The sequence below is a fragment of the Amphiura filiformis genome, chromosome 2, assembly GCF_039555335.1.
Source record: "Amphiura filiformis chromosome 2, Afil_fr2py, whole genome shotgun sequence".
NCBI classification, from domain to species: Eukaryota; Metazoa; Echinodermata; class Ophiuroidea; order Amphilepidida; family Amphiuridae; genus Amphiura; species Amphiura filiformis.
This window is the reverse complement of record NC_092629.1, coordinates 20,647,125-20,664,849: the sequence shown is the minus strand read 5'-3', so window position 1 is coordinate 20,664,849 and position 17,725 is coordinate 20,647,125. Positions and strand designations below refer to the sequence as shown.

Here is a 17,725-nt window from a genome sequence, read left to right as displayed (position 1 = left end):
TTTTTTTTTTTTTTTCTGAGGGGGGAACACCCTCCCTCAGACAACCCCTGCGTCGCGCAAGCGCGCTCCGCGGCCATTTTTTTTCATTTTTTTTATTTTTTCTACAAATTCAACCCAAACCCCCTGACTGCTCTAGTTCGACAATGGGTACCTAAAGCTGGTATCGCCCATCCCTATGAAGATTGACTACGTACTCTCGCTAAATAAAAAATCCCTTAAAAAGGGTTGAATAAGCGTCCTTATCAACCAATCAACTTTTAAGACAAATAGGTGAAAAACGATGTTTTTCATAATTTTTTAATTTCACATGATCCGTGCATATATCGCCTAGCTATAAATGAAAAAATATTTTTTTAGACCAATCAAACCAATATATGGGTGTAGTACGCCCTTAAGGAAACACAAACATTCGGTCATTTCAAATGTTTAGTTTTAGTTTTGGTCACGTGGTTTCCTATTATCCTGCCTAACCACTTGACTCACAAGATATCGAATTCTTTGTTTCTACCTTTTGTTAAAAACTGAACATGTATCAGGCAGATTCGGTTTTCGTTTCAGTTTCTTATAAGTGGTGTGAAGAAGAAAAATATTTGGTTTGAAGTTACCTGATCTAAATATGCAAAAGAAATTTTAAATTTCGCAGTGCAATATTCACGAGGAGAGAAATCGAGCATGTCGATCTACATTGAAAAACGTGGTTTAGAAAAACCAATAAGCCCGGGCTATTTTAACTGTGAAAACATAGACCATCGAAATATTTGCATTCGTCATTACAAAAGCAGCGACTGAGTTGTTATGAACAAAATCGCGACATTACAAACGCGGCGACTGAAGTGTTATAAACAAACTCGATCCATCTCCTTAATCCCATGTACCAGAATCAATGGAAGGCTATTATATATGACTTCCAATATAAGCTAATGACTTTTACTGAAGTAATTTTTACTGGAAATTAAAATAGAAGATAGAGGGGGAAAGAGAGAAGATAGAGGGGGAAAGATAATTTGTGTGGGGGAAATGAGAGAGTGTGTGTGTGGGGGGGGGAGAGGAGAGCTCGAGATAGAGGAGATATCGAATATAGGGAAAGCGAGGAGGGAGAAGGAGACACTTTAGGGAAGAGGATGTTATATAAGTGGGGAGAGGGAGCCTATAGGTAAAAGGTATGAGTTATGCTTACCGGGGATAATAAACTAATTCATAATCAAATCATCGCCATGCACCGTTAATGTTTCATACAAACAAACAAAAAACCCACCCCACCCACCCCTCAATATATGTGGGGGGGGGGAGGAGAGCTCGAGATAGAGGAGATATCGAATATAGGGAAAGCGAGGAGGGGAGAAGGAGACACTTTAGGGAAGAGGATGTTATATAAGTGGGGGAGAGGGGAGCCTATAGGTAAAAGGTATGAGTTATGCTTACCGGGGATAATAAACTAATTCATAATCAAATCATCGCCATGCACCGTTAATGTTTCATACAAACAAACAAAAACCCCACCCCACCCACCCCTCAATATACGCGCATGTATATGATTTCTAGGCCTATAACTCGGGGTGTAATATGCCACCTTCGACAGAGAGCATCAACTGTCGTCCGCGGGGATAGATTTTCGATATCAATCATGATAATAATTATGTTAGCACAATAGGCTATTGTATACTTCTGGTTATATACCCTATACGGTGTCCTCCCAGCATAATAGTGTTATGATTGCAGACCAGGTCTGCTCTACTTTTTAATCCCTTGATTTTTGGTTTCTGAACAAAAGAGAAACCAAAACTAATGATTTGAAATGAGGGATTTTAAATTTTTTGATTCTGACTATTTCTCAACTTACGTTCAATTTTATTCACTCGGTATTTTTTTTCTGGGACACCCTGTATACCCTTATTTTTATAATCAATTGTAGGAAAAAACACAATTCGCCAAAAATGGCGCATACAATTTTATTGCACTCACACGTCGAATTAAGGGGAAATACTGTGGGGATAAATATGGTCAAAAGCATGAAAAGAACTTGTTTAAATCGGATATTACAATATATCGATACTCTCACAACCTCAGCTGTAGCTAGCTGTGTAACTAACATAATTTTGGAAAATAAATTCGATTTTAGTTCGGTATAACTTGCTTTATTGTTACTGTGGTTAATTTATTCTTCCAAAGTTGGATTTAGAGCTGTGGTCAAACTATAATAGATTAATTGGCATTTATTTTTACCTATAAGTTAATAAATGCATATCACTTGTTGAGAGAGAAATCTGCTTCAAAATTACAAACAAGCTGAGACAAAATACTACAAGTATGTCGGAAATTTTACCAATATCAATGCACCGACCTTCCAAGAAATATGAATCAATCATGCAAGAAGAGAACGCACAGGGCATAATACGCAAAGTTACTGCACGCAAAGGCAACTATGCAACATTTATCCCCCTGATGGCCTTTCAGATTGGCTAAGAGTGTATTATAAGAGTGTATGAATAATTTATATAGTGTTTGTGCCCCGGGTTTGTGCTCCATGTCCATTTCTGAAGAGTTTCATGAAATGCTGCATTCAATAGCAAGATCTGGACTAAAATATATCAACAACAAAAAAGGTTGAGTACTGACAAACAAAATAAATTGTATGCAGAAAACCTAAGGAAAACAGGTATTCATTTTCTATGTGCATGGTCACAGACAAAGGACTGAAGCTTTTATTAATCTATAGACAAATCTAAATTCACGCATTCCTACACCTGACTAGCAGCCTTTAGTTGGGTAGCGGTCGGCTACAATGCACTCAAAATGTGAAATGATTCGGCCTTGGCGGAAATTTTAAACTGCATTCCATCACCCGTTTTACACCTTAATACTTAATAATCGGATTAACTACAGGCGGTATCTATGCATTGATGTACTTGCGAACAAAAGGACTATGTATGAATAGATGCAATGGGATTACCTGCGGTATTCTCTCTATTATAATATAATTCTATTAACCCTCCTCGTCCTTACATCTTCTCTAGGTGTTAGGCGGTTTTTATTTGCACAATTGGACGCTCAAAACACCAGTTTGGTGCTAGCGGCTACCCAAAGATGTCCGACCAAATCCTGACCATGACTTGGCTCGTTGGATTCGTCTATAATGTCCGATTTGAGAGCTGACATAGGCATGTTGGAAAATAGTGGAATACAGATACATGTAGGCCTAAATAACTCAGGTCCAATTCAAAATGCTCTTCTTGGGTGATAATTACCCAAATTTATTCCACCATAAATTTACTCCCATGTAATACTTTTCAGCCATGTACAATTCATAGTATTTAAAAGTATAAAACTATACATTCAACAAAATAATGTTATTTACACCTAAATATATAAAAACAATACAAGTGTTCATTTACTGTAACATACACAAAAACAAACTTGCATAAAATATTAGATATGCATTATGTGCTTTCTTATATGTATATTGCAACTTTTTTTGTACACAAAATACATATTTCATAAAGCACCTATTTACATTCATTTATCCTTCTGGCATATTATGTAACTGGCTAAAATATCTTTCACAACTTGATGTTCCTAATATTGCATATAAGTTTATAGAAAAGTTGTTGTTTTTTCCCTAAGGACAAAGATCAGATAACTACCCAGCAAACATAAAAACTTTTATTAAAAACGTTTGAAAAATAGTTTAATTGTCATCAACACTTTAATATTATTTTGTTTAGCATGTTTCACATCAAGTTTTCAAAAATGAATTTTATTTAAATGTTTTTATACCCCTTTACACACACCCGACATTTAAACGTTTTCTGTTAAACATTTTGTGTTTGCTGGTATCAGTCCTCCTTGTGTATCGGGTTATATGGATGTTGACTGGAATAACCCATTATACTGATTGTAGAGCGCAGTATTTTCTTCTATTTCAATTTTTGTCAGAGTTAACAAAAGACACTTTATTGGGAGGGTATACAAAATAATGTAAACAGTTTGCAAAAGACAACTATATTAGAAAGTATGAGAATTTTCGTCAAAATGCTCTAGTTGATACTGGACCAACATCTTGTCTTCCGACAACTGTAAGATCACTGGTGTGTGACCATTAATAAGGACTTATAAAATATTACAAAAGTTATATGTTTCACCACTTAGTGCATATGGTCCTAAGGGACATGGGCGGGGGCTTAGAGACCCTTTCTAATAATCTAATTCAAGTTCAAGTTTATTTCACCATCATATTATATACAATAACAAAATATTCAAGAAAAGGATGGCAGGACAATCACAAGAGCAAAGCTCGTAAGACATGATTGCCCTCGGTGCAAAAACAAAAGACGCCTACAGACAACAGACAAGGACGGGGTGAAAAACGGCAGACTGACAGGACTAGTGCAGACAGACAATGACGTTGGCAATGGCAATAGCATATAAACAAAAGTCAATTGAAAAAAAAAAATGCATTAACTTTATACAGTACAAAATAGAATGTTATGATACAGGGCATTTATGAAGCAATAAATTTATGAGTATAAAGAAATCAGATAATCTTTATACAGGGTGAGTAAAAAAAAGTGCAATAGAGAAAAGAATCCATTTTTATCAAAGAACCGAGTTGAACCTATTAGGTTTGAAAACATTTTATATATGATATATTCATCAGCAACCTTGTGTGAAGAAATAAAGGAATTAGCATTTACCGTTTTGTTTTTATGACACATTTTATAGTGATACCCAATTTTAATGTTTGTCCAAGAGACATCTAAAATTTGAATGTCAGCGCACTCTGTTTAAGATAGATTTGGAACAACTGCCATTTTCTTAACCTCATTGGCATTGAAATTAAATGGAGCACCCAAAGTGTTATTGCCCTTGGTCTTTTTTTAAGGAAAAGAAACATTATTTGTTGTTATTTTCATTTTACCTTTACTTTAAAGATGTTTATTCTCAATCAAAACATACAAATTTGTAGGCGGGTTTTTGTCAAAATAAAATGCGCGCAAATTAAAGTGGAGTGAATTACATAATATCCAGTAAGTTGGACATGGGATTAAAATACTGGAGTTGAAGTCGAGTGAGGTATGAAGGACTTAAAGTAATGTTAGAAAGTTTGCTTGAACAGAAAAAAAGAAATTAAAATAACACAAAAGTCAACCTTTTTAAGTTGATGTCAGTTTCAGAGCTAATGCCTTTATCATGCATTGTGTGCTCTCATTCAAAATACATGATATCTCGTGGACAAATAACAAAATTGGGTATCGCAGCAAAAGGACTTATAAAAATTAAACGGTAGTCGCGATTCACTTCATATTTTCACAGAAGGTGACTTTTGAGTGTGGCATTTATAAACTTGTTCAATAATGGGAAAGTTTGACTTGGTTCTTGCATAAATATCGATTCTTTGCTCTATTGCACTTTTTTTGACTCACCCTGTAGCTGCGTTTGAATGAATTAGGAGACAAGGCGATTTTGATATCATCGGGGATAGAATTCCAGAGCAATGGGCCCTGCCTTCTAATGGTATTTCTGGCCAAATCATAATTGAATATTGCAGGGCGAAACAAATTGGATGAGCATGTTGAATAAGTGTGGATGGCCATATTTTTAACAAAATAATTGGCAAAATTACAAGGCATGTTGTTAATACTGAAATTATACATAAATAAATTAAAGCTTTGATAAGTTTATGAATATCAAAAATATTCAAAGTATTTAGCTGACCAAATAATTACCATTCAAACAAATTAAATACCCTCCTCACCGATATTTTAGGGATAGAGACAAAGCCTGTCATCAACATAAAGTTAAACTAGTATTGCTAATGAATTTGGAAGCCATGGTTGACCTACCTACGTACGCTATCAAGTTGATGCTAGGAATGGCAATTTACACTTACAAAATAGATCCAGTTTATATGCATAATGTTTTATAAAACAGACATGTGGTATCTTGATCAAATTAATCCATATACAAATGATGTTCAATGTTGCCGTTTTATACAGAATATCTCAAAATAGGTATATAATAATATCTACATCAATTTCACCTTTAACAAAATAACAAATATATCATTTCATATTCAAATGTACGTATTGAAACAGCACCAAAGAAATTACAAAATATATTAATGTTCCAATAAATAGCACAAGCACCATTTCATTTTTACCTTCAAAGACGTTGTATAAATACTAAATATACATGTATATACCGAGAAGCCAAAAATAGCACTAAAAACACCACACAAGCTTAAAAACAAGCACACAAATATTGACATAATAAAAGCTCATAAAATTTGACAAGTTGGTGACAATAATAACTAAATTGTCAAAATTACTAATCTTGGTCTGAATGGATCCAATCATGTCACAAATTATGATTTTCTTTTACCAAGGTAAAAGTCACAGCTAATATATAATTACCGTAGAAATTACGGTAATTATCTCTGCCAATTACCTTTGACGTTAATCATTGAACAGAAATTCTATATCTATAGTCTATATATCTACCTCCAATTAGCTTTGAAGTGCTGCGTGAGCGTTGTTTCTAGCGTGTACATATGCGCCACTTTGATCGTGCGCATAAAAGTATGTACACGCACCAAGTAATGCTAAGCTAACGCAGTACACATATAATTTCAAAGATAGTGCCGCTAACTGGAGGTAGATATATAGACTATAGAATAATGCATAGATAAACAGTTCCAATATAAATGTACACAATTGATACACAAATATAATACAATATGATTTATACACTCATGATTAAAATAGTTTAAAGTACACACAATAAATAGTGAGGAAGGCATCATTATAAAAGTACTTCCTTAATCAAAATCACTCATCTTTGATTTTGCTACGCTACAGTAGGTAATACAAGTAGTTATCTTTTGAATTTGTACAAATAACTGCATAGATTAACATATCATCTCTATCCATAAGCCATTTATATAACACAGAGTAATGTTATAGTAAATTCCAAATGATCTTGGTGATGGTTTGGAAAATGTCAGTTTTAGTTCTTGTTCTTGAATTAGCACTAAGTTCCATGCATATAATGCAAGTATGCTACATGTAGTACAGTCGGGTAACAGAAGGTATATTGGTCCTGTTGTTTCTCTATTGTGCACTAGAACTTGAAGTTACCATAAATTACACAGAGTCTATGTATATTAGTACAGTTACAGAAGGTATACTGAAGCTCTTAATTCTCTTTTGTGCAAAGAATCCAGGTATGCTTGTAGAGTTCAGGTATAAGAGTACCAGGGGCGGATTTAGGGGGGGGGGGGCGCAGCCGGCGTGCACCCCCTCTATTTTTTTCTAGCAAAGGGCGCCGAGCTAACTTAAAAATACAAAAATGAAAGAAATTTAAAAAATGAACAAATTCGCCATGAACAGCAAACAATGGGCCAAACCCGTTGAGTTTTCGAGGGGGTAACCCACCTTAACACAATTTTTTCGTCGTCGAGCAAAAGGCACCCCCTCTATCAAAAATTCCTGGATCTGACCCTGAGTACAGTTTGGTAACAGAAGATATAGATGTTTTAATCATGTTGATTCTCTATTGAGCATTATAACCTGAAGTTACCGTATAGTTCCATAGAATCCAGGTATGCTAGTACAGTCTGGTAACAGAAGATATATTGATCATGTTGATTCCCTATTACGTATTATAACCTGAAGTTACCGTATAGCTCCATAGAGTCCAGGTATGCTAGTACAGTCTGGTAACAGAAGATATATTGATCATGTTGATTCCCTATTACGTTATTATAACCTGAAGTTACCGTGATAGCTCCATAGAGTCCAGGTATGCTAGTACAGTCTGGTAACAGAAGATATATTGATCATGTTGATTCCCTATTACGCATTATAACCTGAAGTTACCGTATAGCTCCATAGAATCCAGGTATGCTAGTACAGTCTGGTAACAGAAGATATATTGATCATGTTGATTCTCTACTGAGCATTATAACCTGAAGTTACCGTATAGCTCCATAGAGTCCAGGTATGCTAGTACAGTCTGGTAACAGAAGATATATTGATCATGTTGATTCCCTATTACGCATTATAACCTGAAGTTACCGTATAGCTCCATAGAATCCAGGTATGCTAGTACAGTCTGGTAACAGAAGATATATTGATCATGTTGATTCCCTATTACGCATTATAACCTGAAGTTACCGTATAGCTCCATAGAATCCAGGTATGCTAGTATAGTCTGGTAACAGAAGATATATTGATCATGTTGATTCCCTATTACGTATTATAACCTGAAGTTACCGTATAGCTCCATAGAATCCAGGTATGCTAGTACAGTCTGGTAACAGAAGATATATTAATCATGTTGATTCCCTATTACGTATTATAACCTGAAGTTACCGTATAGCTCCATAGAATCCAGGTATGCTAGTACAGTCTGGTAACAGAAGATATATTGATCATGTTGATTCTCTACTGAGCATTATAACCTGAAGTTACCGTATAGCTCCATAGAGTCCAGGTATGCTAGTACAGTCTGGTAACAGAAGATGTACTGGTCCTGTAAGAGTAAGAAGTAAATAAAAATATTGAATTCAATCTTGAGGGTAACATGATGAATCAATTACTTATTCTGCAAGTTGCACCACAATTTAAAAGATGAATACACAATACATACACTTTGCAATGCAAAGTTAACAGCAAACTCCTGCTCAAAAAAAGCAAAGCAGCAAAAAAGACACATTCCTAATTCAGAATATATATGCTTACCAGACACCGTACCATCCCAGCTCTCGTTACTCTTAGTTTCTTGACAGCCTGGAAAACATCTATAGACTGCTCTGTTTTTAACCTGTCTAACACCATGAAGATGGCACAAAATGTGCCAGTGACACCCATGCCATCACTAGAGAAGACAACAAAAGACACAAGAAGCAACATGAATATTTTGTAATACATGTGATCAGAGAATAAACGATAGGAAATTTTTGTTTGCACTATTCTCTACTATGTGATAGACGACAGGCAGGTTCAATATTTTGAGTACTGGATGCCGGCGCAGTCAGTTAGATATTATTTTAATAACTTAAAGGAGTGTTTCGTGATCCTAGCATCCTCTTTTTATGACATTTTCAGTACATATCCACGAAAAAGCCTATTCCCAAAATTTCAGTTGATTCCGATTTTGCGTTTGCGAGTTATGCATGATTATGTGTATTACACTGCTCCATAGACAATGCGTTGTAATTTCGTTCTGGTGCACCAGAACGAAATTCAAATTTCATGATATCTTTGCAAAACGAATTAATCTGCAAGAAATATTTTGTACATAAACATTATGTAGCCAGAGGTTTCCAGTGATATAAAAATCTCAACTTTTTTTGAGAAAAGTGGGGGATGAGGCTGTGGATCACGAAATGCCCCTTTAACTACTGTTTTATTTAGCAAAAATATATTATGTCATGAAAACTCCCCTTTTCTAAAATGAACAAAACTTGTTTTCCATTTTAGTTGCGCATACTGTGATCTTGTTCATTCACATATTACTATAGAATGCACTGGCAGTGCTGCGTACCCACACTTTGACAAGCGTCTTCCGCAATGATGCGGTTACTGCCGTCTAACATGTGAAACCTTGAAAAAGTTTTGTCTTTTTTTCGAAACTTGTCTGTTATTGGGACCTATTACCCCAATTTGAATGTTGTGTCAAAATTTAGCTGTTTTTAAACTTGTCTGTTATTGGGACTTTGTTATGTCTCTGATTGTAGATTGTTTATTTTTCAGGGAATATGTTATCTTCTGGCCAGCAGAAGTACCACTTGGAATAGTGCACTATGCGATCAGAATGAAGTTGTATACTTACAGGCAGTGGACAGTAATAGGACTGTCTTCAGCAGTTTGCGGACACCAGCGCTCAACTTGCGAGTACAATTGCAAGATGGTATCTGGTCTATTAGGAGTGTCTTGACCGCTAGGCCAACCTGTGTACTGAAATTGACGGATCTTTCTTGCTTTCTCCAACTGAAAAAAAACAAAGAAAAACCATTGATACAATATAAAAACATCAAAGGAAATAAGTTCCCCTCTGAAAAATTCGACAAAACATCGTAAAATAAAACTTTGTACCAATAAAACTAAAACTTGCATTTCTCCTATTTCAATTTTCTGTGCTGATTTGCTATCTAGTGCAACATGAGTTGATAGTGACAAAATGTACCTCAGTAAACAGAGCACATCCAGATCTTGCAAAATATATTTATTTGTTGACCATTGACCCATGTTAGCCAGTCTGTTCTCAACATGAAAACAAACACAAGGAGACAGAAATCAATGATTGGTTGAAAAATTTGAGATCCAACAAATTTTTCAACCAGTCAAAGAGAGAACCTGTACATAGTAATGAGAGTGTCATTTGATGAAATGAGGTGATGTATCATGTTGCAAAGGATTCTGGGAAGGGTAAGATATCTCTGGGTGTAAGCTACTAAAGTCACATGGGTGTTAAAGAGAAGGGGTATATTTAGGTTGAATACCATAACCTACCTTTCGTTGTGAATTGGTTAAGTAGAAAGTCCTAGTAATAATATCTGTAGTAGAATCACTAGATAATAACTCCACAATGAAGGGGCCATAGGTCATGGTGCCTGCTTCAGGCCAGTACTGAGACATAGTCTGTACAGAAAAGAAAGGTTTGGTTTGGAGAGTTATGGTTAACACACTGGTGGAAAAATAATGTTCTTACTTTATGTGTCATGTGGAGTGGGAATTTTAGTACATCTGGTATACACCTCAACCCTATTTTGAACATTATTGTAGAAACATTGCACTTCATTAGTGAACATATGAATCAGATTGTGGTTTGGCTGGTTATAGTGTTGAGCATTAACAATGGTACTTGAGCTATAATCAAAGATTAACCAGAGTCTGATTTGTTTCTCAATGAATTGTCTCGAGACAGCAGGAAAGCACAACAACGCAAAGAATAGACTCCGCATTGCCCCCACGATCATGAGGACCATTTAATACACATAAGCTTATTTATAATAATTTCACAATCTCATAGAAATTAAGACTATATTGAGATAATAACAGATTTCATATCAATTAAACAAATTATATACATTGAGATGATTAATTGCAGCAAGCATTTGGAATTATTTATCATCTTCATATAAATCAATAAATACACAAATTATTGGAAAAATGTGTACAAGCCAACCATACAGGCTGGACAAACAAAAGTTGACTTCTGAATCACATTTAACCAAATTTCATCTTAAGCAAATCTTAAGCATATCTTAAACAGATACATCTTTGGATCAAACAGAGGATTGGATTGGAAAACAGCATTTTTAACCGCAATTAAATAATTAGAAATCTCCAAAAGAATAAACAATGCCAACACTAGCAAACGAACATTTTGTATTCAGCAAGATACGGCATGAATGCTTAAACCATTTACTGATATATAATCCACTGGTATTGACAACCAAGTAAATAAAGATACTCCAAATAAGCAACAAAGCATTTATAACCCTGGTATAAAAACGCAGCAGAAAGGGAGGAAAGCATGAAGGCAACCAATAGCCCACTATAAAACGCAGTAGAAAGTGGAGACAATCTACCGACGAGATTCTTCAGGTTTCAAGAAACTCCGTAACACATTCAAACACCATAAAACGCAGTAGAAAGTGGAGACAATCTACAGACGAGATTCTTCAGGTTTTGAAGAAAATCCTTAACACATCCAGGCACCATTAAACGCAGTAGAAAGTGGAGACAATCTACTGACGAGATTCTTCAGGTTTCAAGAAACTCCGTAACACATTCAAACACCATAAAACGCAGTAGAAAGTGGAGACAATCTACAGACGAGATTCTTCAGGTTTTGAAGAAAATCCTTAACACATCCAGGCACCATAAAACGCGGTAGAAAGTGGAGACAATCTACAGACGAGATTCTTCAGGTTGTGAAAAAACCCCAATAAAAGCAAACAATAGCCCAATAAAACCAACCAATTCCATAAAAACGCAGTAGAAAGTGGAGACAATCTACAGACGAGATTCTTCAGGTTTTGAAGAAAATCCTTAACACATCCAGGCACCATTAAACGCAGTAGAAAGTGGAGACAATCTACAGACGAGATTCTTCAGGTTTTGAAGAAAATCCTTAACACATCCAGGCACCATTAAACGCAGTAGAAAGTGGAGACAATCTACTGACGAGATTCTTCAGGTTTCAAGAAACTCCGTAACACATTCAAACACCATAAAACGCAGTAGAAAGTGGAGACAATCTACAGACGAGATTCTTCAGGTTTTGAAGAAAATCCTTAACACATCCAAGCACCATAAAACGCGGTAGAAAGTGGAGACAATCTACCGACGAGATTCTTCAGGTTTTGAAGAAACTCCATAACACATTCAAACACCATAAAACGCAGTAGAAAGTGGAGACAATCTACAGACGAGATTCTTCAGGTTTTGAAGAAAATCCTTAACACATCCAAGCACCATAAAACGCAGTAGAAAGTGGAGACAATCTACCGACGAGATTCTTCAGGTTTTGAAGAAACTCCATAACACATTCAAACACCATAAAAACGCAGTAGAAAGTGGAGACAATCTACAGACGAGATTCTTCAGGTTTTGAAGAAAATCCTTAACACATCCAGGCACCATTAAACGCAGTAGAAAGTGGAGACAATCTACTGACGAGATTCTTCAGGTTTCAAGAAACTCCGTAACACATTCAAACACCATAAAACGCAGTAGAAAGTGGAGACAATCTACAGACGAGATTCTTCAGGTTTTGAAGAAAATCCTTAACACATCCAAGCACCATAAAACGCAGTAGAAAGTGGAGACAATCTACCGGCGAGATTCTTCAGGTTTTGAAGAAACTCCATAACACATTCAAACACCATAAAACGCGGTAGAAAGTGGAGACAATCTACAGACGAGATTCTTCAGGTTTCGAAGAAACTCCGTAACACATTCAAACACCATAAGACGCAGTAGAAAGTGGAGACAATCTACAGACGAGATTCTTCAGGTTTTGAAGAAACTCCATACAAAGCATTCATTCCCCTTCTATAAAACGCAGTAGAAAGTGGAGACAATCTACTAATGATATTCTTCAAGATTTCAAGAAATTCCATACAAAGCCTCTATTTTTAAGCATAAAGCAGCATATTTGGACATACCATTTTATTGGAGTATCTTTAACCATATTTAGTTACTGAATCACCCTTCCAGCTTTTGGGAGGGTGGGTGGGATTTTTTGGTCCATCAAGATCGAAGGAACAATTGCAAGTGCATCACTAGGAGAACTATAGACATAACAAAGGAATTAAAAAATAAGACGGGAGACCTGAATGGCTGCACACCACTAAAGTGACAGCTGACTGGACAGAAAAACTGAGCTTGTTGCTATAACAACATAACAACAACCCCTAAATTAAAACTGACTTGACCAGGAGACCAAAACACTTTAAGTGTACTTGAGAATGCTCAAGTGGGAATAAGAGGATAAGCCTCTACACCTAGATGCACATGACAGCCTAATGTCCCCTGCTGCTGAGACAATCTAGTTTTTAAAAGATTTGCAACTTTAAAAAACGGAATTATTCAAGTTGAATATTGAGTTATATGAGTACTCTTTGATACTCAAATGTCTCACAGGTATTTACAGCATCATTATGATAAAAATGTTGAGCATAACAATGGTATTACATACATATATAAACAACATTTAATAAGGCACCTCTCCAACTTGATCAAAGCGCCATTAAAAAAATCAAAAGCCAAAACAAGGCAGTGTACATGTACATGCCTCCCTGACGATTCCTGGAAGGCTGTTTCACAGTGTGGGAGCAGAAACATAAAACGATTAATCTCCAGTGCAATTTGGAGTTATAGTCAAAGATTAACCTCCAAAGTCTGATTTGTGACTAAATAAAATGAATGATACACATATTGATTGAGTTATGAGAGTTCTGTTAGATACTCTAAATGTCTCAGAGATACTTACAGCATCATTATGATCCATAGTGTTGAGCATAACGATGGTATTTGAGTTATAATCAAAAATCAACCTCCAGAAGTCTATGATAGTGTGTGGTAGAGGCATCTGGGTGGCAAAGAACATGTTCTTCCTTATGTAACCCTGAATTGAAAATATAAAAAACAAAACAAAAACAAAATCCAACAAAACAATTATTATGGATGGATATAAGATTTTTCTATGTGTTCCGTCTGACTGCTCCTACATTAGAAAAGGCGTTAACACATGCATAAAGATTTGACTATTAAAGGTTTTAAAATGCAATCCAAGAAACACCAAGCTAATTTTGGAGCTGTCATGGTTTGAGCCAGAGGATGATTTAAGGAAGCCCATCATGCACTGCGAAAGTGTTATCACTATAGTTTCAACTGCCACTTTACTTTTCAAATCCCATTGAGTGAGCTTTCACTTAAAATCTCACTATGCAGCATAGCAAAGCAGTGGTGTCATCCCAGCAAACACAAAACGTTTTCGACATCATTCGCAAAAGGTTATAAAAGGTTGTCAGAAAACGTTTTAAATATCGGGTTATATAAACGGTATATTAAGAGAATAAAACGTTTTCAAAACATTTGTGATAATCTACTGCTCAGCAAACAAAAATGTTTTACAGAAAACGTTTAAATGTCGGGTTATATAAAGGGTATAAAAACGTTTTAATAACATTCCAAAAACATTCTTGAAAACTTGATACAAAAAATTCTAAACAGAATGTTATTTTGGGGTTGAAAAAATATTTTGTGAAAAATGTTTGCCCAAAATATTTTCAATAACGTTTTAAAAACGTTTTCGTGACCTTTATATAACCCGACATTTAAATGTTATTAAAATGTTTTGAAAAAAACATTTTAAGAACATTTCTGTGCTTGCTGGGTTCAAATATTTTAACATAATGTTATTTAAGTATTGACAAAATATTTGGCAAAAATTTTTGCAAAAATAGTTTGCAATAACATTTTTTGAAAACATTTACAAATATTGTTGTAGTGTGTTTTCACACAAAACGTTTTAAAACGTTATCATGACCTTTATATAACCCGACATTTTAATGTTATTAACATGTTTTTACCTAAACCAAAAGCCAAAATATAACTTATTTAAAACGTTTTTAAAACGTTTTTGTGTTTGCTGGGATATTACTCACACTGCTCGCCTGCTGCGCAGTAAACCCAGTGGGGTGGTGGGTAGTACTTAAATCATCCTCTGGGTTTGAGCAATAATATTATGGCTTACAGGGTGATCAAGTCCTAATTTTCAGTGAAATCTCACTGCACTCCGCCTATTTTCTTTGGCTGTAGTTATGATTGAATATAGAACCCGGCAACAGTATAATAATAATTATTATACAATTTTGCAAACTTATTTATTACTTACATCAAGGAATGACGCGTTCACATAATTTGTACAGTTTTCTCCTGCCTCCGTCATCAAATATGGCCGGAATTTATCAACTGCAACAAGAAACAAAATCAGTACACAGAGTTTAATCGAAAGAGTCATTGAAGGTATATAGTTGTATAAATACTTCTGTCAAGTCAACATGTTCTTCATAATCAACTGCAGATGAAACAATTATGCCTTCTTTTCTGCAAATCAAAACCTGTTTTTAGCCTCAATATCATGCAATTCAAGTTGCATACATGACAACAACGTAATGCTGACAATGCTTGTACCTTCATTAGTGCTAGGCTTATCCTATAATTTTGATTACCGCTGCTACGAATAATTGTACTTTGTTCTAGATACAGTTTCTAACTCAAAGAAAAGAATGTTTTTTGTTTTTCTTGGGCAAATTTCCTGGACATGTGACCAATGCATATCAATGTGAACGTAACCTCGAGCCTGATCACTGACCCCCGGCGGTGACCTCACTATTCAAGTCTTAGTCATTTCGAATTGGAATAGTATTCTTGGCCTCAATTTCGATAGAAATTCATGCATAGCAAACTTATTGAATATTCAGCAAGCTTACTTTCTTCACAATATCATCAAAATGTAATTTCAAAAATATCTACCTATGGAAAAAATATTTATCTATAACATTCATAACTTGCAACAAGTAACTTATTTTGCATCATAGGAGGAATTCTTCAAATTCAAATTACAATCCATAATGCTATGTCTGCGCCCATAAGTGTCATGTGTCCAAAAAAAAATTCCTGAGAAAATTTACCCATTGATTTCGACTGTTTAAGATTAAAGATACTCACATGGTAGTCTATCTGGATATCTGTTCTTGTTTACATTGATAGGATCAGAACCACCTCGGCAAGTCTGAGGTGAAAGCTTTATTGATACCAACTCTAATGCCTGGATAAAAAAAAAGAAACGAAAAGGAAAAAAAAAACGGTTAATACAATAATAACAATTTCTCACTCCTTTTTGTTTATGTCAGTCTTACTATACAAAAAGTACTTCTTAGATACACCCCTCTAGGTTGGACATAATAACATCACACTTAACATAAGCAAATACTCACTTCATATTGTTCGTGCATCAAAGATTTCCCAGCTAAAGATTTTCTTGTTTTGAGGCGACGGAATTCAGAGCAGAAAGCTTCTGTAAGACAGGATGTGTCACCACAGATGAGAGCTTCAAGTAACGCATCAAATATGAACACATACTGCTCCTGTTGGATACATGACAAATATGATGACATGCAAATTACATTTGAGTGTTAAAATTAATCAATCAATCAATCAATCAAATAAATCACATAAATAATTGGTCTGTCTGGACTTGTGTCAATCGGTCGATCAATAACCCCACAAAACCACCAAAAATGGACCAACCAATCAATTAATTGATTCTTGATCAAATCAACCAATCAGTCACATGAATAGATCATTATACCATTTACATACAACCTACTCCTACTAAACCACGGATAAAGTCAGGATTGTGATTTGGAGATATGTCAAAATTCAAAAGGCTCAGATTGTCCAGTTAAAAAATGATATATCACATAATTATACCTAAATTTTTGTCCTTAAAAAAATACATCTTCAGCTTAAAACTCCTTTGTTTCTATGATTTTTTTTTGCATGTTTATTGCACTGTATCTCAAATAAAGCTTTGGGGACATTATCCAAGTTTTGTGGGAGCAGGTGTTATTTGACACATGAGAGAAATATTGATGATAATTTTCCCTGCCAACTATACTTGATCGATCAATCAAAGTTTAATCAAAAGATGTATCTATTAATTGTTGTCATAAAAAGTGGTTCAAAACGTCAATGAATGTGCACTTATCAAATCAACTGAGTAATCAAATCAATCAACCAATCAATACATTATCAATCAAGCATATTAGTCACAAAAGTGGACCAAATTGCCAATGAACTTGCACTGGTAACCAATCAAACAACCAATCAATGATCAATTGGTTTATTAATCACTGAAGTGTATCACAAAAAGTTTGTAAATTTTAATATACACTCGGTGTCTTTTTACGTGCAGTACAAACCATGCCTTCAAGTGGCAACCATGAAGCATTGGCCCTCATTGGTTTTCTATGGGTAAAATGTGATTAAAACTCTTCGGAAACATAATTATTAAAGAAAACCTAGTTTGTTGAATATCTGAAACAATTCGTCGTCCGTATTCCATAGTGGCGTATAGTGGGGCGCCGCGAATAAACAACTTTTCGAGAAAATCGGGTTTGAAGAAATGCCAATTAATGAATTTAAAA

At 35.1% G+C, this 17,725-nt stretch overlaps 1 protein-coding gene across 1 annotated transcript in view; it reads right to left on the bottom strand.

The window, feature by feature from the left end:
• Positions 1–7,763: 7,763 nt before the first annotated feature.
• Positions 7,764–17,725, bottom strand: part of LOC140138914 (receptor-type tyrosine-protein phosphatase delta-like) — a 117,065-nt gene continuing 107,103 nt past the window's right edge. Inside the window, exons 33-40 of the mRNA XM_072160700.1 lie at positions 16,514–16,663; positions 16,245–16,344; positions 15,409–15,485; positions 14,002–14,136; positions 10,512–10,640; positions 9,832–9,989; positions 8,739–8,874; positions 7,764–8,529 (exon numbers count right to left, since the gene is read on the bottom strand). Coding sequence (XP_072016801.1) covers positions 8,452–8,529; positions 8,739–8,874; positions 9,832–9,989; positions 10,512–10,640; positions 14,002–14,136; positions 15,409–15,485; positions 16,245–16,344; positions 16,514–16,663 — 963 coding nt within the window. The 3' untranslated portion in view covers positions 7,764–8,451. The remainder of the gene's footprint in view (positions 8,530–8,738; positions 8,875–9,831; positions 9,990–10,511; positions 10,641–14,001; positions 14,137–15,408; positions 15,486–16,244; positions 16,345–16,513; positions 16,664–17,725) is intronic.